The sequence below is a fragment of the Jaculus jaculus genome, chromosome 3 (genome assembly GCF_020740685.1).
Source record: "Jaculus jaculus isolate mJacJac1 chromosome 3, mJacJac1.mat.Y.cur, whole genome shotgun sequence".
NCBI lineage: Eukaryota > Metazoa > Chordata > Mammalia > Rodentia > Dipodidae > Jaculus > Jaculus jaculus.
This window is the reverse complement of record NC_059104.1, coordinates 76441146-76468221: the sequence shown is the minus strand read 5'-3', so window position 1 is coordinate 76468221 and position 27076 is coordinate 76441146. Positions and strand designations below refer to the sequence as shown.

General features: G+C 48.7%; 1 protein-coding gene across 2 annotated transcripts in view; it reads right to left on the bottom strand.

Annotated features, from left to right (window-relative positions):
* The window catches only part of Igsf9b (immunoglobulin superfamily member 9B), a 46402-nt gene extending 26318 nt beyond the window's left edge, over positions 1 to 20084 (bottom strand). For both annotated transcript variants that reach the window (XM_045146296.1, XM_004665499.2), the window contains exons 1-7: positions 19894 to 20084; positions 9877 to 10074; positions 7269 to 7415; positions 1974 to 2125; positions 1602 to 1719; positions 453 to 594; positions 70 to 215 (exon numbers count right to left, since the gene is read on the bottom strand). In XM_045146296.1, coding sequence (XP_045002231.1) covers positions 70 to 215; positions 453 to 594; positions 1602 to 1719; positions 1974 to 2125; positions 7269 to 7415; positions 9877 to 10074; positions 19894 to 19957 — 967 coding nt within the window. In that variant the 5' untranslated portion in view covers positions 19958 to 20084. The remainder of the gene's footprint in view (positions 1 to 69; positions 216 to 452; positions 595 to 1601; positions 1720 to 1973; positions 2126 to 7268; positions 7416 to 9876; positions 10075 to 19893) is intronic.
* Positions 20085 to 27076: the final 6992 nt, after the last annotated feature.

Here is a 27076-nt window from a genome sequence, read left to right as displayed (position 1 = left end):
CTCCTCTAGACCCTAGTTTGCTTGAAACTTCCGGAATGCCCAGTAGCCCTCTTCCTCATCTCTACTCACATTGCACAGTCAGATATGCTGAAGCGGAAGGGGAGCGCCCCAGGCTGTTGCTGGGGACGCAGGTATACTTCCCAGCATCCTCTGGCTTCACTCGGAAGATAATTAGTGTCCCATCAATCAGGATCCGCACCCTCAGCTTCAGGTCACTGTGAAGCAGCAATCAGACAAGGAGTGGAGAGGTGTTGGCAGATGGGAGGACAGCGTCCAACAGACACACAAGCAAGGTAGTAAAGAGTCCCATCTCCTCCCCTGGAGGCAGTGAGGTGACCCTGTGCTCCCTAGCATTCCAAGGGCCCCTCTCTCAAGGTCCTTCTGTACAGTGGCTTTTGCCACTAGAGACCTGGGGGACCTGTGTGAGAGGGCTGGAGCAGGGTCCTGCTCACTTTTGGAAGTAGACGTTCTCGTCCTGCCAGTACCAGGTGTAGGTGAGGTTGCCAGGATATGCCTCGGCCCGGCAGGTGAGCAGAGCATCCTGGGAGATGTTGACGGTGATGTTCTCAGGAGGGGAAACAATGAAAGGAGGCCCTGGGGAGAACAGGGAATTAATATTGCCTCTCCTGATGGGGAGGGCAACTGCACTGGGAATCCCAGGAAGCTCTGAGGTGCTCAGGACAGGGTGTTGAGACAACAGGGTCTGACAGTCATCACACCCTTCCACACCACAGGTGCATCTGCTCTCATGACCAGCCATGGCCCCTACCACAGCCACCTATAGTCTCCCATATACACATACTTTTCCTGCTCCCTCTCTCTCCAGTAGATCCCTGGCAGGAGACACACAGGAGGGAGCAAGGCCTTATCTTGTCTCTGGAGGAGGCAGCCTTGTACTGCTCCTCAGGCAGGAGTTCAGAATGCCACTTGGGAGAGAGGACACTGGGGAGCAAAGCGAAAAAAACTAGCAGGCCCTAGAACTAGAAAGGCTAGCTCTCTTCAGAGCTGGGCCTGGCCCTCTTCTGAGAGACGTACAGTTTCCCACTAGCTGCCCCAGCTATTGTTCCACCATCAGAGGTAGGATAAATGAGTGCCACCACAGCTGCCCTTGACTCCCACTGTCACCCCAGCAGGCAGAGGGACCCTACCTATCATGGGCAGTGAGTAACCAGGCCCTTTAGGGGTACTATTGAGTCAGGCCACAGCAGCTAGTACCTTACAGTGCTAATCCCAGATCTACTAAATATCCTTAATGTTACTTATGTGTTTGGTGTTTGAATTATTTCTTGTCTTTACTCTGTCACTAAAGGATAAATGACCCAAGGAGAGTCTCCTCTCCTGGGGAGACAGCAGCATGACAAGATTGTTCTCTGGACAGAAGGAATCAGTAATGACTCAGCACAATGCCTCCCCCTCTGCTGTACTGTGATGTCCTTTACCCAGCTAGTCAGGGTGGGAAACCCTGGTAACTGGTAATGTACACAGGTCATGGGAGTCCCACCCAGCTTCTTCAAGGCTATGCCCTGGGGAAATGCTCTTCATGGTTCAGCAGGGCGCCTTCAGAGCCCCAGGGTGTAAAGAGGCTGAAGAAGTCACCCTACCTTGGACAAGCAGGTGAGTTGTGTGCACAGCCTCCCCTTGAATGCTATATGCTCGACAGGTATAGGCTCCTCTGTCCTCCCGACTGACTGATGTCACTGTTAGGCTTCCATCACTCACCTGGAAACCGAGGACAGAAGCAACTCAGTATCTACCTGTGGACCTCCAGAATGGCAACTCAGAGGCTCATGTACCGAGGGCAGGTATTGTCTTGCCCGTCTCCCTCTAATAGGCAGCAGGACTCCCACAGTCAAACCAAGCCATCAACTTGCCTGCCTTCACCCTGAGTCTGTGCATGACCTTCATTTGTCAGTGGACAGGGTCAGAGGATGAGAAAGAATGACTGCCAACACCCAAGTGAAAGCCACACTCACCTGGTACTTCCCACTAGCACCGAGGAGGGTCCCCTCCTTGAGCCAGGTGACGATAGGCTTGGGGTTCCCAAAGGCTGTGCAGGTCATGGTAATTCTGCCACCCTCCTTGGCCTCAATGTACTGAGGGGGTGTTTCTGTAAAGGTGGGAGGGGCTGCAAAGGAGACCAGGAAGATGAGGGGTAGAATCCACCCACCTGTGTAGAACTTTCATTACAACTCTGCAGGATTCAATGACAAAAGACAAAGGTGGAGTGTATAAAGTCCTGCCTATGACTATCACACAGTGGGAAGTCCAGGAGCCTAATCTCATTCTAGCTGGCTCCAAATTCTACATGCACCTCTTTGTACTTGGCTCCCCCCCACACCCCCAGTAAAGTCTTTAGAGAACCTCTGCTATAGGGACACTACCATGCTCAGTGCTAGGGACATGACACATACAAAACTCTTCTCTTACATTCCCACTGTCCCCCATCTCCTACCTGCCTTCAAGACAGGACTATCATGATGTCCAGGGCTCCCAGCTGCTCCCCTAGCTCCACAAGGGCCCTTCATTTATAAGACATTTGTTGTCTGAGCCCCACATAGACCTGACACAGGTCCCAGACCAGTCTTACTTTTCCCTCCTCCTTCCATCCACCTCCCTCTTTGGCTCCTGTGGGTAAAGCTAAGCAATGTACTCTCTGGGCTCCTCTCTTCATTCTCCTCTGATGGTACAAAATTATCCTTCCCTTCCACTGCACTAAAGGTACAAGTAATATCCTTCCCCTCTGCCTGAGCTCCTCTTAGGAAGCCATCCAGTCAACTTTATCACTGTCGACTATGAGTCCCGTACTTTTCCAAAATGGCCCTTCTGAATGTCAATACCAACACCCAAAGCACTAGGCTACAAAGGTAATTATGGGTTCCTCTCAAGACCAACTCCAAATGCTAGCCTGCCAGTGCTGCAGAACTTTGGACAGGTTCTTCAGCCTCTCTGGACATTATCTCTATCCTCTGTCCCCTGGAATTGATGTATCTGAGGATAAATGAAATAAGATTTGTGAAAATGATCTCATAAAATATAGATAAAGGCTTCAGCAAACATGACTATTATGTCATCACTGCCCTTGTTACATCCCTGGGAGGTTTCTTCCCCTCCACACAGCCATATCCCAAGAACTAGGCAGAGGGCTGTAGAATAGGACCCTGTCCCCCACCAACCTCCTCTCCCCTATATTTCCCCCTACTACCTATAATTACATGGGCCTTCTTTGTCTCCCCCACCTCATGGCAAAAACTTCCAACCCAAGGCCTTTCTATTTACATTGTTCTCTGCCTGGAACTCATGATCTAGATCCCAATCCTTCATTTCATGTGAGTCTGTGAGATGCCATCTCTGTCTTCCTGCTTAGCCAGTGAAAGGCATCATTTCCAGTACTCACTACCTCCTTGCCATGTTGTGTTTTCCTTAAAGCACTGACCACTAACTGAAGTCATATGTATGTATATAACTGTGTGTGTGTGTGTGTGTGTGTGCGTATACATACATATATATATATATATATATATATATACATGCACATATATATGCATACACACACACATGCTTTCAATCTGTCCCCATTAATGGAAATTGTGGCTCTTTGAGAGCAGTCACTTTTTCTTCAGTCCCAGGGAATGCTCAGCTTTTAGTCTAGTTCCTAGATAGAGTACAGTACTCAACACACATTTGCTGAATGAAAGAATGAAGGCCTGTGATGTACACACCTACACATCTACACTAACCTAAGTACACAAATCTTAGAAGAAAGACCATTCATAGTTACTTTGTCCTCTCATCTCTAAAGCCCCAAGATTAGCGTGAGCATGCAGGGACATTTGGAGAGGAACTACAGAGTAAAATGAGCACACCTTCTTACACAGAAACACATGTCCTCAACGAAATCAGTTCTCACCAGTATTCCATTACTAAATATAATACTAACAAGCCCTTCCAAGTCCTTGTAAAAGGGTGTTAGGATCCTGGCCTGCAGGCCCTAGGAATGTGTGCTCATCTCAGAGTCACCCTTATCCAGCCAGCCCCTGAAACTCAGTGAATGTAACTACGGCTTCTATAACCTCCAGTGTCGAGCTTAAAAGATAATAAATTAAATTACGTCCTGAAGTGACAAATTAATTACTAATTACATAATTACTTTATTATTTAGGTGCTAATCAGGAGAGTACTTTGAACAATTTCAAGTTTTCAGGAAAATAATGATTTGACTCTCAATTATTTACTGAATTAGATGTTAGCTTGCCAGCTTCATTTCCAGGATTAATTCCTTTTTCAAGCACCCTGTAATTAATAGTGCAGGTTAGAAATGGGCTGGCCTCTCCTCCACGCCATCCACCAGACCTAAAGCAAGAGTTGGCTTGGTCTTTGGTGGTATTTTACATGTGATAAGGAAGTAATTGGGTTTGTTTCCAACCAACTGGTTTTCAAAAGAAACACAAGAGGAGAATGACACAATTTGTAATTCTGATTTTTTACTGGCCTTTCAATTTGCAATGGTAATCCCCACCAGAAAATTCTTGATTCTAAGCATTCTGCTGTGGAACCCATGAGATGTTGGGTCTGTTCTTTCCATCTGTCATAGAACTATTAACTCTGAAAGAAACTTAGAATCTCAGTAAGAAGGGAAATGGAGGCTTGGCACAAGCTATCTCTCTTTCACATGGGAGGTATCCGTTCTGTTTGACTCATTTTGCAGGTAGGCTCCTTGACAATGGTAAACTGTATTCTATGCTCAACCCTACTTCTCAAGCAAGCCTCAGTGCTCTGTCCAGCACTTACATGTCCATAAGCTGCCTGGACTCCCTGAACAAGCTGCTTTCTTCCCCTGGGTGTTCAATCATGCTAGTCCTTCTCCTGGAGGACCCTTTCCACTACGCCCCTGCTCCTGCCAAAGCGTTTTCCCTGGCCAGAGACCACGTCTTCAGAGAAGGTGATCTTTCTCCATGCTCCAAAAGCCAGAAGGTGATCATTTCTGGACCTAACTTGAAAGCCTTAAATATCAGGACTAGGTCCCTGCCCAATCCCCAGAGCCTGCTATAAGATGGAAATTAGAATATATGTCTTGAATAAATACTTTTTGTAGATGCATAAAACCTTTTAAAGGACCAAAATCTTCAGCACTTTCTAGACAAACAGCTCTTCCAAGCACACTTTCATCAGCCTGGTCCTTCTCCATCTTGAAGGGGATGGCCAGCATCTCACCCTAACTGCCTGACTCAGCTAATTAGTGCTCATGCAGCAGCACTCAATCTCACAACACTCTACAGATAGACTCTGCTTGTAGCAGAGGAAACTGAAACTCAAAGATGTGGCTTAACTGGCTCAGGCTGAGACAATGTAATATAGGAGGTTTCAGGTAATAAACCAAATCTGTTAAGGGTCCTGGTCCACATTTATTAGAACCTGAGTAATTAGAAATTTCCAAGTAATCAACTCACATTCACACAAACTACAACATTCAGCAGAACATAATAACATTCCAAACAATTCTACTTTCGTATTATATGATCATGGGCTAAATGGCTGGTGTCTGGGGTTTCTGGAACGGACACTACCACTAAGAATGATGTGAAAGACAGGCTACCTCAAGGTGGCTTCAGACAGGGAGAAAAGGGCACAGGAGAGAAAGAATATAACATGGACTGTCCTGGCTTGGGGCACAATAAGGAAAGCCCAGAGCAGCACAGTTATGACCTGTTTGGACTACTAGTCAGAACACACAAAAGGCATGAAACATTCATTCAAAGGCTGGCAGGTGATGGGGACAAAACATATCAGATTAAAAATACAATCTGGTTCGAGCCAATACCCTAGTGCCTGAGGCTCCTCTGATCTCAAGCCATCAGCTTTAATATGTTCTGAGATATAGTCCACCTCTTGCTATATACTGTTTTCTGGGAATGGGGATGTAACTTTCTGGTGGAGCACTTGTCTAGCCTGCAAAAAATAAATAAAATAAAGCCCTGGATATGATCCCATGCTCTGAAAAAAGAAAACACAAGAAAAGAAAGCAAAACGAAAAGAGAAATTAATATAATTAAATAAAAAACTAAACTGCTATTTTTCTAATACCCTCAACAGGCTTCAAACCCAGAGGGAGTATGAATCTAGCCCAACCTGACCTGGCAGGAAGGTTAGAGACATCCTTCTGGACAGAACCATACTGAGAGGCTTCCAGGCCAGAAACAATATCACTGTCTCTTTTCTGACCACAGTAACTATAGTCCCAGATACCAAAACTGTAAGGACTTATGCTGGACATGGCACATCTAAACATTCATGCTGCTAAAATTTCTAACTCCATAATGGCATCTACACACAGTGGGGCTTCAGTTCATGTTTGTCATCAATGAATAAAGAATGAGCATCTGACCAAAAGAATCAAGAAAAACAAAATATCAAAAATAAAAAAAGACTCACTCCTCCCACTTCTCCATAGCCAAGCTCCTGGCTCCTCCATATCTCCTCCCAGGTAAGGACTCCCAGAGACATGAAGTGGAGACACACTCTCCCTCTGTGAAGACCTGAATACCCAGCCCCTGCTACCATCTCTAACCCACACCCAGACTCTCAGCCTAGGCAATATTAGGTGCTCAGCAAGCTTATCCAGTCTTTTTTGCCCTTGCCGGACACTTGAAAAGCATCTGTACACAGCACAATCCATTTAACCTGTGCTATAAATAACTGACAGCCATTAAAATAGTTCTTCTTCCCAGGTTTTTAACATTTTATTAGCTGGTAAACCCTATACAAGCAAGGACCGGGTCTTGGGTTTCTCAATGCTATTTACCAATCACCTGATTCAGAGCTGGACACATAACAGACTCTCAGTACTTATTACTCAAATAAATATATTTAATAAGAAACAAAAATAGCAACCTGAAAAGACTAATGCTAACAGTCCAGGAATTCCATCTAAGGGGCACAGCCTTTCCTGGGCTAGAAAGTAAGCCACCAGTGAATGATTTAAACCCCCTGGTTCCCAGGGAGGCATATCCATGCTCCGTCAAAGAACTTAGGTGCCACCCTACAGAAAGACAGACACCAGCTGTTTCCGTACACTCCGTTGATCCAGACGCCCCAAAAGACAATTAAGGGACACATAGGAGGCACCAGGAAAGATCTCATGGAGTGAGACAGGGCTCCTCTCTGCAGCCAGAACTAAGGATAGGAATAGGCACTTAGGATAGAGGCTTCCCCCAGAGCAGGCCCCAGAGGCCATCTTCCTGGCCAGGTCCCAAGAAGGGGCCCATACGCACCGTTGATGGTGAGGTGGACCCAGCTGCCATTGTGGAAGGTGTCGTACTGTTGATCCAACATGAGTACTTTGCACTCGTACCAGCCCTGGTCCTCAGAGCGCACCTGCTCCAGCCGCAAGGACGCTTTATCATGAAGACTAGCCCGACCTAGGGCAAGAGTGGACAAAGCCTGAGAGGCTACCAGAACAACATCATTGGGCAAGTCTACCAGTTCACCATGCCCACATCCAAAGGCAGAGGACCCATCCACCTTCAGACTACTTCCCATAGAGGGCCCAAATGATAGTCAAAACCCACTGTGGACAAAGGTGACAAAGGCAGGGCTGGAGAGATGGCTTAGCAGTGATGGCATTTGCCTGCAAAGCCAAAGGACCTTGGTTTGATTCCCCAGGACCAATGGAAGCTAGAAACACAAGGTGGCCCATGCATCTGGAGTTTGTTTGCAGTAGCTGGAGACCCTGGTGCGCTCGCTCTCTCACTCGCTCGCTCGCTCTCTCTCTCCCTCCCTCCCTCCCTCTCTCTCTGTCTGCCCCTTTCCCTCCCTTGCTCTCTCAAATAAATAAATAAATAATTTTTTTTAAATGTTTTAGGGCTAGAGAGATGGCTTAGCAGTTAAGTGCTTGCCTGTGAAGCTTAAGGACCCCAGTTTGAGGCTCAATTCCCCAGGACCCACGTTAGCCAGATGCACAAGGGGGCGCACGCGTCTGGAGTTTGTTTGCAGTGGCTGGAAGCCCGTGCCCATTCTCTCTCTATATCTGCCTCTTTCTCTCTCTGTCTGTTGCTCTCAAATAAATAAATTAATTAATTAATTAAAAATGTTTTTAAAAAAGGTGACAAAGGCAAAGGCCAGGGAGCTATTATCCTTCTCCAGATGGTCCTGCCCCAGCCTACAGGGGTAGTTTACAGGGTGTGGCACTGAGAATACATCCACTGTTTGGTAGATCTCTTTCTGGACCAAATAAAGGCATGATGAGCACGGAGCTAAGAAGAAATGAGAGAAGGAGAGTATAGGAAGGAAGAAGGAGAATAGACTGGGGGTACCCAGAGCAACTCTGTCCCAACTGGGTGCTCAGGACTGCCTCACCCAGTTTCTCCCTGTCTGGCTGTGCTAAGAGGAGAGGAGGAAAGACAGGCAGGCTAGGGACCAGAATGCTAGAGTCCTTCCCTGTGCCTCTGCTAGCACATGCTACACTATATGTCCTTCCAAAGATCAGCCTGGAAGGAGCTGGAGACTGTAGGCAAAGACTGACTGCAAAGACCTCATGCTTTTCCTTAGCTCCATCAGAAGGCTATGTGTTACTTTCAGCAAGAAGGAGCCCCTTCCTGCACAGTAGCAGGCAGAAAAACTCAGGGACATCCTTTCACTCCAACTCACATTCCCCCAAGGCCGGACCACCACCTCCCCTGCTCTCCTCGTCTCAGCACAGATAACCTGCTTAAAAAACAGACCATCAAAACCAGCCTTGTCCAAAAAGAGGGTGAGAAACACAAGCTCAGGAGAAAGATAGGAATGAGCCTTGTATGGTGGCACAGTCTTGAAATCCAAGCTACTCTGGAGGCCAAGGCAGGAGGATTGTAAATAAGTTAAGAGGTCAGAATGGACAACTTAGTGACTATGTATATATATATATATATATATATATATATATATATATATATATGGTACAGCACTTGAGTAGCATGTAGAATGCTTTGAGTTCCATCCCTAGCACCATATACACATGCATATATGTACACGTACATACATTACAAATATGTACCTATACATACATATATGTATATAAAGATGAAAGGGAAAGAGAAAGGAAGGAAAATCATACAGGAATGGAAGCATCCTGAAAGAGATGTAATCTGTTCTCAGAAGACACAGAAAAGCAAAGCAGGTTCTGCTGCCTCACTTCCTTTTGCTCTCTTCACACTCACACTCACACTCACACTCATGGATACTCACACACATGCACACACCCTGTGCCCTCCTTGCTGGCACATAGGTGGGAGGCAGCAGTGAGTCACAGGAAGGCTACACTGGCAGAATAAGTTCAAAGTAAAACATAAATGGGGCCAGAAAAAGTAGGAGCAGAGCACAAGAGGCAGAAACCAGGTACCTGTCAGGGGTACCAATAACAGAGGGTAGATATACATGCCAAGGTCAGGACAGGACACCCCAACTTCAGAGCCAGGAGGGGGTTGGTGGGGACAAACAGAGAGCAAACCTATAGCCTCGGCTATACCACACTTGGGAAGGGAATAGCTGTCTGACTCCTTGGCCTACAGTCTTTTGCCCCTCCCAGTACACTTTGTTTCTCTAGCTTGCTCTGCACTCTTAGCCCCTGACCACATCCCAGGCTAGTTTAGAAGGGCCTCACCTTAGTTACTCTTCCTCTTCCCCACCTTTAATGAAAACCCACTAGAGGGCAAAAGCACAGAGAAACAGAGACTGAAAAAGAGAGTTAACAAACCTGTCAAGGAAAAGACCCGAAGTGACAGAGATAAGAGTCCAAAGAACCAGAACCTCATGAATACCACTGAGGATGGAAGGAACAGCACAGCCAACATCTAGAGGGCGATGGAGGCAAAGAGGGTATGACCATTATCTCACAGACCTTACCTGCATACTCAGGGTCCACATGTGGGGGGTAGTAGCCAAACTTGATGAAGATAGGGATGGGGACCCCAAACTTGAACCACTCTACAACATAGGGTGGGGGCTGTCCAGTCACTGGGTGGATCACGTCGCATCGTAGGACAACACCCTCGCCAGCTCGAGCAGTCACAAACTCAGGCTCCTCTCGCAGGCCGTGGGCACCTATCGGGGATAGCCAAGGTGGGACATGAAGAGGTGGCAAAAAGACTCTGCCCCAGTATCCTATGCTAATGCCCAAGATCACTACCAACTCCTAGGTCCAAATCCTCCTTCCTAGTGCACCCTAGACCCCTCTCCATCTGTTGTCCACACCTCCCTCTGCCCTGGGAACCCTCAAGCCTACATATGTGAAGGGGAGAAGAGGTAAGAAGAAGAGAGAGAGGTAAAGTTTTCTACAGCCCTACAAGTAAGACCTTCCCTTCCCATACTCACAGAGCAGCAGGCATAACCATTCCCAGCCTGTACTGCTCAAACATCAAGCCCCCAAGTATGAGGAGCCATAGACATGAAGGTGGAGGGCCTCAGCCTTTGAGGCCTTTCCCAGCTATAGCAGCCTGCAACATGCAACATTCTTCCTGAAGCAAACTGCTTCCTACTTCGAGCCTGGTGGGCAAAGGCAGAGCCAGCTTCCTCCCCCGCCCCACCGCCAGCTCAGCCCGGTATTCCAGCACTAAACAAGAGGGCTACATACAGTAACAGGGAATCCCTAACAAGCTAAGGAGGCTGCTTGGCAACGCCAGAAGGAAAGCCCCAAGGGCCACAGCAGTATCTTCAGCCCCTCCCCCACTCTGCTGCGCCAGCCCTGCTGCAGAGGGGAGGGGAGGTGCTGCAGTCCTCAATTTCCAAGCCTTAAATCTATCACAGCAGCCCCAGACATCACTAGGGGAATACGCTGCTGGTGATGGAGGAGGAGGGCCCAAGGGCAGCCCCTACTTTTAGCAGAGGACATCAAAATCAGAAAGCTGGAAAGAGTACAGAAATAGTGACTGGCAAAGGGGGCAAAGGAAGCATGCAGGAAGAGAAGCCCCACTTTACACAAGGTGTAAGATGGAGGACACTGGGAAAGAGGTTAACACCAGGGACACTGCCAACACATCACAACAAACAGGGCCTGCAACCCACCTCCAGCTAACACTCCTCCCACACCAGAGCCCTCCACGCTGGGAAAGGGAGATACCAAGGTCACCTTCTCCATGTCTTCCAATAAGGAGGACAGCCTTGCCCCTGCCTCCCTTGGACTGTCCACTGCTCCTGAGCTAACCACATTCTTTCCCATCCTCACACTCCAGCCTCAGCTCGTCATGGCAGTACCAAGGACAGCAGCCACCAACTGAAGACCAAACCAGAGCCTGCTAGGGCCCTCCCAGCCCCAGAGGATGCCTGAAGGAGAGCAGCGGATCTTTGTCTGCTTCTGCCTGCTCTTTCTGCATCTTGACCCTATGGACTCCTGCTTCTATCTGTCCTTCACTTCTGTGTGGTTGTGTGTGCATGTGTATGTGTATGTGGGTGCACGCACATACTTTTCTTGTCTGTTTCTTCCCTGTGCCTGCTTCCCTCTCCCTCTTTCTTTCTCTAGGTATTCTTGCCTTTCTTTCTGTCTCTTTCTCTTGATCTGCCACTCGTGTGTGTGTGTGTGTGTGTGTGTGTGTGTGTGTGTGTGTGTGTCCTGCTCCACCCCAGGTCTCTGACTTCTCTGTGAGGATCTCTTTCCGGCTATATGGTCTCCCCCACTCCTCTCTTCTCCTCCTCCCCACCTCCTGGTCCTTTCCAGTGTCTCTGTCAATGCCTTTCTCTTTCTCTTGCTCCCACCTTATGTGTGTGAGTCTGTCTATCTGCATACCTCTCCCTTTTTCTGAATCTATCAGCATGTGTATGTGTGTGTGTGAGAGAGAGAGAGAGAGAGAAAGAGAGAGAGAGAGAGAAATATGAGGGGGCCCATGAATTTCTGTTAGCCTATGCCAGGAGAAGGCCTGTGCCTCTTCTTCTGTGAGGAGGAACTGTGTGTGTGGATGTGTGTTTCTTGTCTGTGAATCTCTGTGTGTGTCTATGTTGTCTGTGTGCCTCCCCCCTCCCCCGCTCCCTCCCCATCCTCTGCAACTTGCAGGAGGAGGAGGAGAGGGAGGCAAGCCCTTCTAGAAGCCTATTGGCTCCTGGTGACATCACTGCTTTCTAGAGAAAGAGCTAAGATCACAGAGTATTTTTGGAGCAAAGCAGAATGTTGCACTCACCTGCTAGAGGCCCCTGCAGGTTTCCCAGCCTTCCCTCCCCTCCCCCCGCCCCCTCCCCTGCCTGGCTTCAGGCTGTTTGTAGCCCAGAAGGGAAGGCCCAGCTGCAGAGTGCCTTCCCCCAGACCTCAGGAACACCTGGACAAGAATCCTGCCTCCTGACTCCAAGCACACAAAGGCCAGCACTGTACCAAGAAGAATGAGGGGAGAGCAGGCTCCATATAAACCTAAAGGAGAAATGTGTGTGCATATGTGTGTGCACACACAAACAACAGCCATATCTGTAGCACAGCCCTGTGAAAAAATAAGGAGACAAACTACAGGAGGCTGTAGGGGAAAGGAGGGAGTTTTCCAGGGCCAGTTTACTTAGGGAAAGGTTACTAAAGGTACTGGAGCCTAAGCAGAAAGCCCTGGGTAATGTCAGGCACCTTTTCAGTTTTGTTCTGCTCTGGACAATTGGGTGCTAGGTCCAGGGCTCTGCAGGGCAGTGCCAAGAGGTAGGTCAGGGCCCACTGCTTATTTGCACCTAGCACTGCCTCATTCTCACAGCATGGCAATAAGCAGCTTCTTTCACACCTTCTTCCCAAAGCTGGCAAGGCTCCAGGTTCCCACCTCCAGCTCCAGGCATCTCCTTGAGCCCCAGCACGAAGACCCCCCCTCCATTAACAAGCAGACCCCTCCCACCAGCATCCCATCTTCAAGACTCTTAAGTATAAAGAAGCAATGCAAAGTGGATGTATCCCAAAGGTGACATGCAAATGAGAGAGATTTTTCCACAAGGAAGTCAAGTGAAGGCAAGCAGGTCTTTGCCTTCTCACACGGACCAAGTTCTCTGGGTTTCTCAATTCAACACAGTCATCTGTTCTTCCTAATCTATTCATACACACGTGCGCGCGCACACACGCACACACACACACACACACACCTCACTCTAGGGCCCACAAGCACTTCTCCATTCTGAGCCAAAATAAGTCTAATAAACATTTTCTCCAGAAAAGTTCACTGTGGAAAAAAGTCATCAGGCTGGAATACAGTGGGAAGAGGGGCTTGATAGAGGAGCAACAGGAAAACCAAATATGTGGGCAAGCCAAATCCAGGAGTTAAAGAGATTCAGAGGCAAGGAAAGAGGGAGACACAAGCAGGCCTCATGCAAGATGGACACATGACCAATCCACTGTGGAGATACTTGGATTAAAGACAACATGACACAGAGAGACTGGGCCTCAACGAGCCACAGAACTAGAGAATAGACCTGAGTGTCCCTGGGGCAGGCAGACTTGTCCCCAGTGGGCCTAAGAGGAAAAGTTGGAGAGCAGAAAAATGAAGGAAGCAGGAGTAGAAGAGTAGAGGAATGTTTGGGAACACATAAGGGGGGACTTCACACCCCCTCCCTCAGAATGGCTTTAGCAGATGGTGGGCACAGTAGGAAAGAGACTATGAGATGCCCCAGGCCATACACATCCCTATTTGAGAAGGCAGGACATGGCATCATAAGCCTAGCAAATCTGTAACTCCAGTGTGTCCAGCCTATTCCAGTTCTATGCCACCCTGTCAGGGAAGAGAAAGCAAGACAGCAGGTTGGATGGAGTGGGCCCCTGTGGGTTGGCTGACCTTTTGGGAAACCCATAGCATACAAATCTTCCACACTCTGGGCCAGGTGGTACCCAATGGGTGGCTGAATCCTGAGCTGCCAGCAGACCCCTGTGGGCACAGAACCATGAAGTATCCAAGGCCTGGCACATCCCCAGTGCACAAACCCTGGAGCTTGTCCATAAGGAAAGGGTTGGAAAGGAAGGGTCCTGAGGACTGGAAATGCTATAAATACTAGGAAAAGACAGGAGCCAGAGGAAGCAAGCTCTGGCTGGGAGGCAAATGCAACACACTACCCAGCTCTACCAGGATCTGTACTATGAGTTTGATGCTAGGTGTCTATAATGGCACCCGACACAGTACTGATGTCTCTAGAGCTCATAAATAGGGAGGCTGTGTGGCTCCCTCAAAGTTACCTAGGTAATGAGTGCAGGTGAGTCAGGTTTCTCACCCCTCTTCCAAGGACTGTGCAACGAACACATTTCCTTTACTTCCCTCCCCTTCTTTATGCACTGGGTCAGAACTCAGCCACTCCCACCCCTCTCTCTCCTTCCTCTAAGCCAAGAAAAGAGGAAAAAGACAGTGTGAGCCTCCTGAATGTAACTGGAGCTGCTGGAGCACTGCTAACCAGGTCTGGTGAAGGTCACTGTACCTGAAGCCCAGGGTCCTGGCTCTGGTGGTAGTTAAGGGTGGGGGAGGCTGCCTCCTCCATGCCTCTTCATGCTAGCCTGCTCCTCTTCTTCCTCCTCTGGGCATCAGACTCTCAAACCACAGGCCTGTTGTCTAATAATACCAGCGGCAGCCACCACCACCTCCATCTGCCAACCTAAAAATAATCCCTGCTGAGTCCAAAAAAAGGCCCAGCCCCCAATAGTCCCCCAATTCCTCCTCCTCAACAGGCCAGGAGGCTCCAGGAGATTCCAGGAAGCAGGCAGACTCAGGCTCTCACCATGTGGGAGGAACACCCCAGAGGAGAACCTGAGGACATCAGAGGGCTGGCTCCTGCTGCCCAGTGCCCCTCAGAGAGTCTAATTCGAAGAGGAGACCCATGCCTAGGCCATGGAAGAGTCCTGTTGTCTACACAGAATGAGTGGACTTGAGGCCATCCTGGGCATCCGTCCCTTCCTCTACCTAGGATGGAGTCCCACATACTAGAGATGTCCCACCCCACTGTGGCTATCCACTCCACTCATGTCCTCAGGGACCTTCTGCATTCCTTCTTACCTGGCTGAGAGAGGTGAATTAGAGTTTAGGTGAAGCCAAAGGGTTCCCGGCCAGACTGTCCCAACCTTAAGAACAGCAAACCACTAGAGGGTTAGGGCTCCTTCTAACCATTTGGACTGGGCACCTCTCAGCAACCATGAAGTGGTAATGTTATTAGCAACTTTAATTTCCTGGGCTAGATTATATTTCCAAGAGCCCTTTCCCCTGGAGACTCAGACAGGAAGGAAGTCTGTAATTCAATCTCACTTCTGTTCCTTTAATGGATCCTCAGCAGAAGAGCAGAAAAGTGAAGCCACACCCCAATACCTACAGCCTGGCCCCACCATTTGGGTGAAGACCCATTGTGACAGGACCTGTGCACCCTCAGGGCAGGAGAAAAGACATGCAGCAAGGCTGGCCAATAAGGGCATGAAGGGTAGGCCTGCCACAAAGTAAGGAGACAGAGAGATATCATAACTGAGTGGGAGAATAGTCCAGGTGGCTCAGCAGCATCCCCAGCTCTGAACCAGAATGAGGGCAATGACTCACTCATACAATTCGTGCCCATGTGCAAGTTTTGTGCCACAGCTCCATCTTAGTGGAGTTATGTGACCAGGAGGGAGGTAAGGGGACAGCTGAGGGTGGGGAGCAGAAACCAGGACTGTACTGTCCCTTTCCCTCTGTAAATGTTCAGGCAGGTAGGCTGGGACCTCCTTCACAGCCCTGGACCCCATGGAACCTTTCTACAAAGCTCTCAAGAAGGCCTCATCCCTAATCACCACTCTCCTGCTTATTCACACAACATCTAACAGAAAAGCAGAAAGATTCCAAAGAAAAATAGGTCAGTTGCCTCTAGCAAACCAGGTCCACACCAGTGGGCAGTGCCCCTGGGCCAAAGGGCTGATTATAAGCCTCCTCTCCAATGCCAGCATTCTCTCCCATCTCCCCATGCACTGAGAACCTTCTTTACTATAGAATGTGCTGCAGTTAGTGATGCCACAGCCATCAAGACAGGCAGTGTCAGCTTTTCTGTAATCTGAGTTTCTGCTCTGTTACTCAGGCTTTCTCTCTAGGACCTCAAAAACTTCAGTCCAGCCCCTGGGCAAGAGCCTCCAAATTTGAGAAGATCCAGGCTATCTGAATGCAGATGCAGAACAAGGGAACAGAGAAGCAAAGAGTCTGTGAGCAGTCTCCCTGCCTCTTACCACAGGCCTGCACCTAATTGCCCTTGTCCTTCTGCAACTATGTATGCGTACATGGATACACAGGCACTTGCCCACACATATGCACACATGTCTAAGGTTTAACACACATGTCTCACAGTCATGTACATGTGTGCACACATATAAGGATGTAGGTGTGTAGGTAGGCAGGTGAGCACTTGTACACATATGCACACACATGCATATGCACTCTTACAAACAGTTAAAAATTCACGCCTATCACAGCTCATCCAGATACACTCTACAAAAACTGCTTAACTCACCCTTGGAAGTAGACAGAAGGGGGTTGCTCACTGGGGACCCTTAGCTAAAAGGCCAAAGGATGAGGGAAGCTTCATGCTGCGAAGAACTGGTGAAATCTCATGCTCATAGTGCAGTTTTCACTAGGGCTCCTGTCCCACCCCCCCACATTTTCAGTGCAGCAAACTGGAAGACTGTAGAGAGTCAAATGTGCACCCAGGAGGGCTTAGAGAAAGCAAAAGGAGAAGTACAGGTGTCCACGTGCAAGTACTGGAGGATGCCTTGGGGAAGAGGAAAGAGAGACAACCTATGCACAGGAGAGAAAGAAAAGGAAGAGGGATGCTGGTTTTCAGCATCTCCCAAACAAGAAGCCTCTGATCATCAGGTAGCCTTCTGTCTCAGAGCCATAAACATGAAGTTCCAGGACCCAGGACCTGAAAACTCTGGAGACTAACTAGCACATCAGGTCACAGGCCCACATCTGCCAGCTCACTCTTCCCATTGTCGCTCATCAGGCCCCTTCCCATACATGCCTCTCCCAGCTACTCCCAGAGAGCTTACAGCCAGACACAACCCTGCCTCCAAAATGTACATGCAGGGACACACACACACACACACACACACACACACAGAGAGAGAGAGAGAGAGAGAGAGAGAGAGAGAGAGAGAGAGAGAGAACTTGATGACTACTTCCTGCACCTAGTCCCTCCCATCTCCACTGACAAAAGGAAGGGTGGGTCCAAGTCAGGTAGATAACGGAGGACCCTGGTCCAACAAACAGAAGAATCTGAGTTGGACCCCAGTTTGTTTAGGGACACTGGAGCCAGGGAGAGTCCACCTACAGACTCTGGCAGACAGCAGGGGCAGCCTTAGGGATAAAGACCATACTTCCTTTCCTTAAAAAAGGTGCAAAGTCAGTGATAGCTGGTTCACATGGGTGGGAACTCTCCCAGGTTGTTGGACACATGTTTAGAATAAGCCCCTGTCTTTTCATCCCCTCAACCTGTCCACAGACCTCAGTCACTTCCAAGACACATAAGATCAGAATCAAAAGAATCTGTACCCATCAGTATCCCACACTTTGGGTTAACAGAGTATATGGACTTGAAGGACCTTATGTCTTTCACCCACCGTGACTGTTGCTTCAGCTAATCTTAGAATGGTCATTTCAAATGTCCCCATGACTGAGGGATGTCCCAAGAAGTCACCTCCGCCACTCAGAGAACAGCCGTCCTCCCATAAAACTCTTCACCAGCACCACAACCATGGTCTCTGAGGCAAGCATGATACTGTCCTCCCCCGCCACAGACCAGATTCTGCATCCTTTCACTAGCCCTCGGCAATTGGTAACACTTAGCTTGCAGATCCTGTAAAAGGACTTCTAAGCAGGTCTGCATGCCCCACCCATACATCACTGAGATGCAGGGGACAAGAGGTTCTAACCAGACAAGGTCACCCATGATGGGGTTTCACTTCCTGGCAGACCTTGCTTCCTGAATATCCCCCAACACACTATCCTAACTCCCAGTACTGTGAGTGACCCAGGAAAAGAAACTGATTATGAGCCAGGAATTCCATAGAGAATGAAGTAATACTAACAAGATGAGCAAATACTTTCACAGGCAGCCACTCGTTTCTTTATTCCCACTACTATTTACCCCATAAAATCCTCACAAATTCATACTGCTAACCCATTTTGATTGAGACAAGGGGCACTTAGAAGTGTTGAACAATCTGCCCAAGGTCACAGGGTCAGCAAGTGGGAGAGCCAGGATTTGAATCTAGTAAATTTAACTCTAAACCCAGGTTCTTGAGCCACTTTAAACTAAAAAGACCATCCCCCCATGACCAATTAAGTCACCTTTGCTCTCAAACAGGCACAGGTCTGAGAGAAGGAGTGCTCTGAATCCTACGGTAAATGTCAAAACAACCTTCAGTGTTGAGAAGTCCCTCTTTCTGTCTTGCCATTAAGTCGTTGCAATATAAATCCCTTTTCTTTTATTCTGTGGTTAAACCTTAAAAATAAATTAATTAATAAAAAACTCTGTCTATTCCACCACCCTGACTTAGGCTATTTCAGGGGCTTCCTTCAGGGTCTGAAAAGCACAGTCTTTTGTGCTTTCAGGGACAGTCCCATAGCAGGAACATACCAAAACCTAGAGGGGAGGAGGAGGAGGTCACTGCAAGGAAAGAGAAGGGGGCAACACAGCCAGATCCACCCTCTTTCCATAAGCTTCTGCAGTCACCGCGTCTCAGTTTTCCCACCTGGCGAATGGAGAGCTTTAAAACCATTCAGACCATCACAGCACTTGACACAAAGCGGTCCTTCCCTTCACCCACCGCTCTAGTCTCTGACGCCCCCTTCTAAGTAGCAGAGGAGACATATTCTATCCCAGAAACTTTCTCAAACCACCCCAGCAAACGCAACACACACACACACACACACACACACACGACCCCAGGCAGAGTGCCCAGAAGTGGACCAAACATCTCCCACAGAGCCCTTCCCCAGTGAGCCCTGGTGCTCCAGCCCTCGCCTCCCAGCTGACTTCCACCAATCTCTCCGGCCGCCATCTCCTCCCTGCTCTGCGAACTTGCCCGCAGCCAGATCGCTTCCACACGCAGACACCGTGAGCTCTGGGTCCTGACAGCCTACAGGCTCCGCTCAGACTTCCATACAAGGGCGGAGAGCCGGTGCCACCCAGTGCTCTGTAATCTCCGAAACGAAAGCCCTCGCGCGCATACCCGCATCACCCAGCGCTCTGGCTTCCCTTTCGCCCCTTTCCATGCTCAGTCCGGGGAAAGCAGAGGGAAATCCCAGCCCAGAAGACTCCTCCATCCTGGGCCTTGGGCCCCAACGGCCCGGCCTCGCAGTGGGGAGCGCAGCGCGGCGCCTCCCCAACAACTTTTGCCTGGCCACGGCCCAGATGTGCCTCTAGGACGGGCGTGTTTGGATGTCAAGGCCGGCACAGAACGGCTTCAAGCCACTTCATGAGTTCTGCTTTCACCGGCAAATGGGATCCGACCTCTGCCGGACAGATGTACCGGCAGTATAGGGGCGGGCCGGAGAACTCTGTCCCTTAGAGGGGGCTGCCTTGTCTCAGCTTTCGGGTCCCGCCTCTTGTCAAAGCGCTCCTCCGCGAAGAGGCGCTACGCGGGGCTTGGAATGGGCTGCGGCTGGTCGGGAAGACCCGCAAAGTCCCCATCAGCCAGAGTAATCACCGGCACCCCAAAGCTCTGGTAAGGAAGCATGGAACTCGGCGTGAAGCTCAGAGCCCAAGATGGGCCAAGTCAACCACGACTTTCCCCGCAGCCCAAGGGTTCGGTTTCCTTCTCGCCTGGGTTCTCGGGCCAGCAGCCCCTCGGCCCTCACGCCAGCGCCCCGCGGCGCGCCTGGCGCGAGCCCAAGCCTCACCCGGAGGACCAAGGAGCCAGAGTCCGCTGGGAAGAAGTGAGACCGCCAAGAGGGGCGAAAGGAGGGATGCTGCACTTCAACTCACCTTGAGCCGCAAGACCTCGGGTGCTGATCACACTTGCTATCAAAGTGGCCACATACCAAATCATAGTACTACCGCGCGCCAGCCAAGAGCCTCATCCTATCGCAAAGTGCTCCTTTGCCCGCACACTCCCAGTACCCCAGCGCCCGCCTCGCGCCGCCTACGCCTCACGCCGGTGCTCCTGTAGCCCAGGCGGCCAGCTCTCCATCCCTCCCCGGCTCCTTCGGCTCAGCGCGCAGCCTCCCCGCCCGGCGCAGTGGCACCTGCACTACCAGCGGAGGCAGAGCGCAGCCAGGTCCACGGTGCAACCTAGCAAGGCTGGGCTTCTGTGCCCGCCCCCACCACCTGACTATTGGACAGTGTCCACAGGTCTAAGGATTGATTGGCTGAACTATCTGCCTGTCTTGACTCGAAGGAGGCGAGCCCATTTCAAGGTGCGTTGAAGTGTGGAGAGCACAGAGCCGCAGAATCATGCGCATTGCCTAGGAGAAGGCGTTGTAGCGTCTTTGCTCTGTCCTGTTCTTTGCTCAGACTGCATGGCAACTTTGTGGTGAAAGAAATAGGTTGCTGGGCTGGTTTACAGGACCCTAGAAGTCTCAATTACTCCTGACAGATCTGAAGGGATGGAGCCCCGCCCACCCTGGGTACCCAACATCCGGTTTCTACCCAGAAAAAAAGCAGTTCCCGGAGGACCATGCTGATTCAGGGATGGGGAAACCCGGCCATCCTGGGGAAACTAGAGAACGTCCTTTGCTGAAGATCTTTTCAAAGAGGTCATGTGCTGCCTACACCACACCCACGCCTTTGCACTCTTCTCTCAGAGCAATACACCACCTCCACCAAACGTGATATTAACTTAGGCACCATCCAGCCCAAAGACAGGAGGATGACTAAAATGACCTCTAAAAGTCGCTAAGATTTAGAATGACTCATTGGCTCAGCTGCGACGTGACCCCTCTGGAACAATGTGCACACGTACTGCCTCCCCCACTAGCGGTCATCTTGCTCATCATTAAAATCCCAACTCTGAGCAATAAGTTTACCCCACTTCTCTTTAAAATAAATGCTGCTTCTTTCTATACATCATTTATCCCTCCCAAACTTACTCAGAACCTAACGCCATCTCAGCAGCATGGGAGCCAAGATGGATTTGGTAGCAAATGGGCGTGGGGTGCAGACATCTGGAAAGGGGAAAGACATAAGGAAACTGAAAGGTCTCCAGTCTCCTTAACCTAGACTTTCCTCATCACTTCCCCCAACAGTTGTATTTTCAGGAAGAATAAATAAGTGTCATGGAAACAACTACAATCACCTCACACCAGCATGCTGAGGCTGTAGTGAGGATATTTGCTCTTTCAAGGAGTGAGGACAGTGGTGAGAATCACAGCTCTCTAACAGGCTGTTGGCTAACAAAGGAAATGACTGAGCTGCACAAGAGAGCTCTAATATTTCATCCTTTCCAACTGCTCATTAGCTACAGAGCCCTGGTTCTAGGACAGGAAGCTTCTTAAAGAATAAGAAAAAGACTTAAGGCTTGGAACACCCATGTAAGCATAAGTATACAAGCAAAAACTCATATGCACCTGGCATAGGAAGTGGCACTGAATGATATAGGGGCAGCCTTCCCTAGGAGCAGAACTCTCTAGTTCATACCAGCAAAGGCGTAGAAAGCTAAAACCCCAGTAGAGAAGCAAGAACATTCTGGTAAACTTTTAGCATCTGAATATTGAGGCAGTTTATGGCTATTAGGACCCCCCAAAAGTAAACTAACAGTGGTTGAAAGTCGACTAACAGTAGGAGAAATATCCTTGAGCCTGTAAGGGAGAATCTTGTTCTTCATCATCAACTTTTCCATAAAGGAGTCCTCCTAAGGGCCTGGACACCTGGCATAGAAACTGAACTGACCAGCCAGCATTCATGCAGTAAATTCCCATGAAAGACCCTGAGATCAGAGTCAGCAGATGTATTTAGTAGCTCAGGATCCCTCACAACATGGAAGATTTCTACTTTAATTTCCTTAGTGAGTGTTTTCCCAGTTCTGGGGATACCCTCATATTTTATAGGAGCTCTGTCCTCTTTCCTTCTCCTAAGCTCTATGGTAAAATACTTCTAAATTTTATCCTCTATGGTCTGTGAATTTCATTCGTTGCTACTGACTCAGTGAAAAGTTTTGCATGACCATCATCATTGGGCACCCTAACTTGTCTGAGTTTGAATAGATGCCCCCAATATATTCAATGTTTTATTACTTTGTAGTTTACATCTGAAGCCATCTGGCTGGAGGCAGTGTCACTAGGCGAATCTTAAGGTGTGTTGGTGGGTTTGATATTTCAGTCTAAAGATATGCAAAGTGTGCCTAGTGTGAGTTCCTGAAGTGTAGCTTTTAGGCTTGAGCTTCTCTCTCTGTTTTGGTGCAATGAAAGCAGGCCAGCTTCTTCTGCCATTATGTAACTTCCCCTGGATCTGTAAGTTTCAATAAATCCCTTCCTCCATAACTGTGCCTGGTCTGGAAGTTCATCTCAGTGAACCTGAAGCTGTCTGCTACAGAAGTTGGTACTGAGAGTGGTGTGAAATGAATCTGATCATGTGAATGTTGATCTTTTGGAACTTTTGTTTGGGAGGAATGGGCATGGACTTTATGCTTGCAACTGAAGATGTTTTCTGGAGTGGTATGACAAGTTTTATGAACTATTCTTATGAGAGTTTGAGAATGCTAAGTGCAGACAGTATTGAACTTCGAGGCTTGGCTTATGAGTTTTCTAAGGGGAAGGAAAGACTATAGAGGACTTGGTTGGAACTGGTTTACTGGCATAAAGGTTGGCTGCATTCTTATGCCCAGGCCCAGAGAGTTTGATTAAGGTTAAATTTGTAATGGACTGATGTGCTTGGCTAAAGATAATTGGACTGAGAGATTTAAGATTTTTAAGCTGAAAAACCTCAACCAAGTAAAATTACAGGCACTGACATGGATCTTAGGTTACTGAACCTGCTATTGTCAAACACATTAGCAATCTTAAAGAAGATACCTCAACTGCTTTACATTAAAACAATGGAAAGGGCTGGGCATGGTGGTGCACACCTTTAATCCCAGCACTCAGGAGGCAGAGTTAGGAGGATTGCTGTAAATTCGAGGCCATCCTGAGACTACATAGTTAATTCCAGGTCAGCCTGAGCCAGAGTGAGACCCTACCTCGAAAAACAAAAACAAAACAAACAAACAAAAAAAAAAACCAAAAAAAAAAAAAACAACAACAATGGAAAGGATGCCTGAGGAAAAACTATCATATGCAAACTCTTTTGGAAAGAGTTGACTGGAGAAGGAACCTACTTTTCAAGGTTATGATTTATTTTGTCCCTGAATTAAGATTATGGTTGGGCACAACCACCAAGGCTCAGGGTCCATTGTGGAAGAGGTGGCAGAAAGAATGTAAAAGCTAAAGGAAGGGTACCACTCATTAAGTACAACTTTCTGGACAGAATTTGGCCTTGATATTCAAGACCTCGCAGTGCCTAGCAATACCCACAGAAGAACCTCATAATAGGAGAAAAAGATAAATTAATTCTGTGAAAGCAGGCTACCTTCTTTGCCATTGTGTAACTTCCCCTGGATCTGTAAGTTTCAACAAATCCCTTCTTCCACAACTGTGCCTGGTCAGGAAGTTCATCTCAGCAAACCTGAAGCTGTCTGCTACAGCTACTGACTTAGTGAAAGTTTTGTGTAACCATGATCACTGGGTACCCTAACTTGTCTGTTAATGCCAAATCAAAAGCCAAAAATGGCTCTTTTGATTTTAAAGATACTCCACATTATTATGCATCTAAAGAAACAGACTTTTGGATAACCTCATGCATGCCTACTCACTCATGCAAATGAGAGACCAGAAAGAAATAACACGTAACTAATTAAACAATGACACTGCCATTGTAGGACAAACCATTGTGAACAAAGGAGGATCCCGGGCTCGGCTCAGATAAGGAACTAACTGATTAAAGTGCCAACCTTTGCTTCTGAAACTCATGCTCGCTTGCTCAACAGGACATTCCAGAAATACTTAGCTCTGGGGGCCTCCGGCCCCTTGCAAAAGATAGGATCTGCAAGCAGTCTGCTGACCAGAGATGAGCAACTAGAAATGTTCCCGCACGCGCCTTCTTGGAACCAATCATTTTAAGAGATGCTATGTGATGTAACCCTTTTGCCCCCTTCCCACTCTTTTCCTTTATAAACCCCTACTTTTAGAAGGTCGAGGCTCTCTCCCACTCCCACTGTGTCGGTCTGTGTGGATTGAGTCCCTGCTTAAGCTTGACATTAAAAGAAACCTGTTGCTTTTACATTCTAGTGTCTCGGCTTCTGTGGCGGTCCTCTAGGTGACTCCTGGGTGACCGAGGGTCTTGGCTCCTGGTCAGGGGTCATGGCACAACATCTTGGGGGCTCGCCTGGGATCCCTAGAGACCCCCCAACGAACCCAAGACCCCGAAGGTTTCTTCTCTGACCAGCCGGGTTAGTAACTGAGCGCTCCTTTTCCTTTTCTTTTTCTTCCCTTTTACTTTCAGTTTGCTGGCAAGCCACATTCATGGCATTTGTAATCCTGTAATTTTGGACAGGTCTTATGTCCCTGGTGGACGCACCGTAAGGGCAGACCTGGAGGAGGCTTGAGACGTCTTGCCCCCTCATTTGAGTAGGGACCCTGTCCTGGAGGACAGAGCCAACCTACTGAGGAGACCAGCTCCCATTCGTACCGTGTTTGGTATTATTGAGCGGTCCCTTAAGGACACAGACTCGTTTGGCCATCACGGATTTGGGGAGACCAGCTCCCATTTGTATCGTGTTTGGTATTGTTGAGCTGTCTCTTAAGGACACAGACTCATTTGGCCATCACAGATTTGAATTTAGCTCTGAAGTGCGCATAACTCTCTATTGGGCCCTCTGTGTTTGTGTTGTACTTGTATGTCTGTGTGTTACGTTCACCCTGATCCTACGGACGCTTTTCCCTGGATGTTTATAACATGGCACAGACACCTTCTTCTCCTCTAGGACTCTGTCTGGCACACTGGAAGGATGTCAAAAGTGTTGCCCGAGAGAACGGAATAGCTGTTAAGAAAGGCAAATGGATCATGTTCTGTACCTCTGAGTGGCCCACCTTTAATGTAGGATGGCCACCAGAGGGAACTTTTCACCTGAATACCATATTAGAAGTTGAAAAAATTGTTTTTTGTCCTAGGAGTGGACACCCTGACCAAATTCCTTATATTGCGACCTGGAGAAATTTGATAGAAGAACCTCTTCCTTGGATAAAGCCCTTCCTTCCTCCCCTACCCCTTTCTTCACAGGTGTTGGCCGCCTCCCCTAAAAGAGATACCAAACCCACTGCAGAGGTGATGGCCCCCATCCTCACAGGAGGAAACAAGGAAATTGACATCTTCCCTCCCCCCTATGTACCTCCTCCCAACCCTAATCCTCCCCAACCTCCATTAGAGGCCCCAGCCCCAGCCAGCCTGCCTCCAAATCCACAGGGACCAGCTCAGGCTACACGGAGCCGGAGGGCAGCTACCCCACAAGTCCCTGACCAGACAGTGGCTCTACTGCTCTGCCCTGCTGGACCCATTGATGCGGATGGGAATCAGCCCTTTCACTATTGGCCTTTTGCCACCAGTGACCTGTACAATTGGCGTTCTCAGAATGCTCCCTTCTCTGAGAATCCTAAGGGACTGACTAATCTGTTAGAAACTGTGCTCTTCACCCACCAGCCCACCTGGGATGATTGTCAGCAGCTCCTACAGGTTTTGTTCACCACTGAGGAGCGAGGCAGGATCATTGAAAGTGCCTGCAAACTCGTTCCAGGGCCTACAGGAGATCCCACCACCGACCCTGCCATAATAAATGGCAGTTTCCTGACTACCCGCCCCACCTGGGACTACAATACGGCACAAGGTAGGGAGAGACTCCTGATCTATCGCCGGACTCTGTTAGCAGGTCTCAGGGCAGCAGCAAGAAAGCCTGCCAATATGTCCAAGGTATATGTTGTCAGACAGGGACCAGATGAGAGTCCAGCCACTTACCTAGAAAGACTCCAAGAAGCCTTCCGCAGATATACTCCATATGAGCCTGAGTCAGGGGAAGTGGCTACCACTGTCATGTTTGCTTTTATTAATCAGGCCGCCCCTGATATTAAGAAAAAGTTACAGTCATTAGAAAGGTTAGGAGAGAAAAATATTAGGGACTTAGTAGCAGTGACGGAAAAGGTCTTTGATAAAAGAGAAAGCATAGAGGAAAAAGAAATTAAACGAGAAAGGAGACAGGAAAGAAATTTAACTAAGATCTTAGAACTACAACAGACCAAGCATCGTGAAGATCTTAAGGAAATTCTGGCTGCCACTGGAAATCTCACCACCCAGGACACCACTTGCATGAGGAGACCCCATTGGAAGGGAGACAATAAAGGAACAAAATCTAAGGAGCAGTCAGCCAAGAGATATGCCTGGCGGGAACCAGAGACCTCCTACAGACATTGGGCAATCTGGGATACCGGGCTTCTGCTAAAAAGGCCCAGATCTGCAAGCAGCGGGTGACGTACCTGGGATACATCCTCCGGGATGGGCAATGCTGGCTGTCAGATGCCCAGAAAGAGACTGTTCTCCAGATCCCAACACCAACCTCACCCAGGCTAGTTAGAGAACTCCTTGGCACAGCAGGCTTCTGCCGTCTGTGGATCCCTGGATTCGCGGAACTGGTAAAACCTCTATATGAAGCCACCAAGGAAAACCAGCCTTTCCAATGGACAGATCATCACCAACAAGCTTTTGATGACTTAAAGGAACCAGACTGAGAGGAACCAGACCAGGAGCCTATTGGGAATTAGACTTTACTGAAATTAGGACTGGAAAAACAGCATATAAGTATCTCCTAGTGTTTATAGATACATTTTCAGGCTGGGTAGAAGCCTTCCCTACAAAACAGAGACTGCGCAGGTGGTTGCTAAGAAGATACTAGAAGAGATATTGCCCAGGTTCCAACCAGGAGACAAAGTACTCGTCAGAAGATACCAACGGAAGTCCTTAGAACCCAGATGGAAAGGCCCCTACATCGTGCTGATGACCACTCCCACAGCCATAAAGGTAGATGGCATCACATCATGGATCCATTGGACCCACGTAAAGCCGCTTCCCTGGCAAGCTGGAGACACATGGA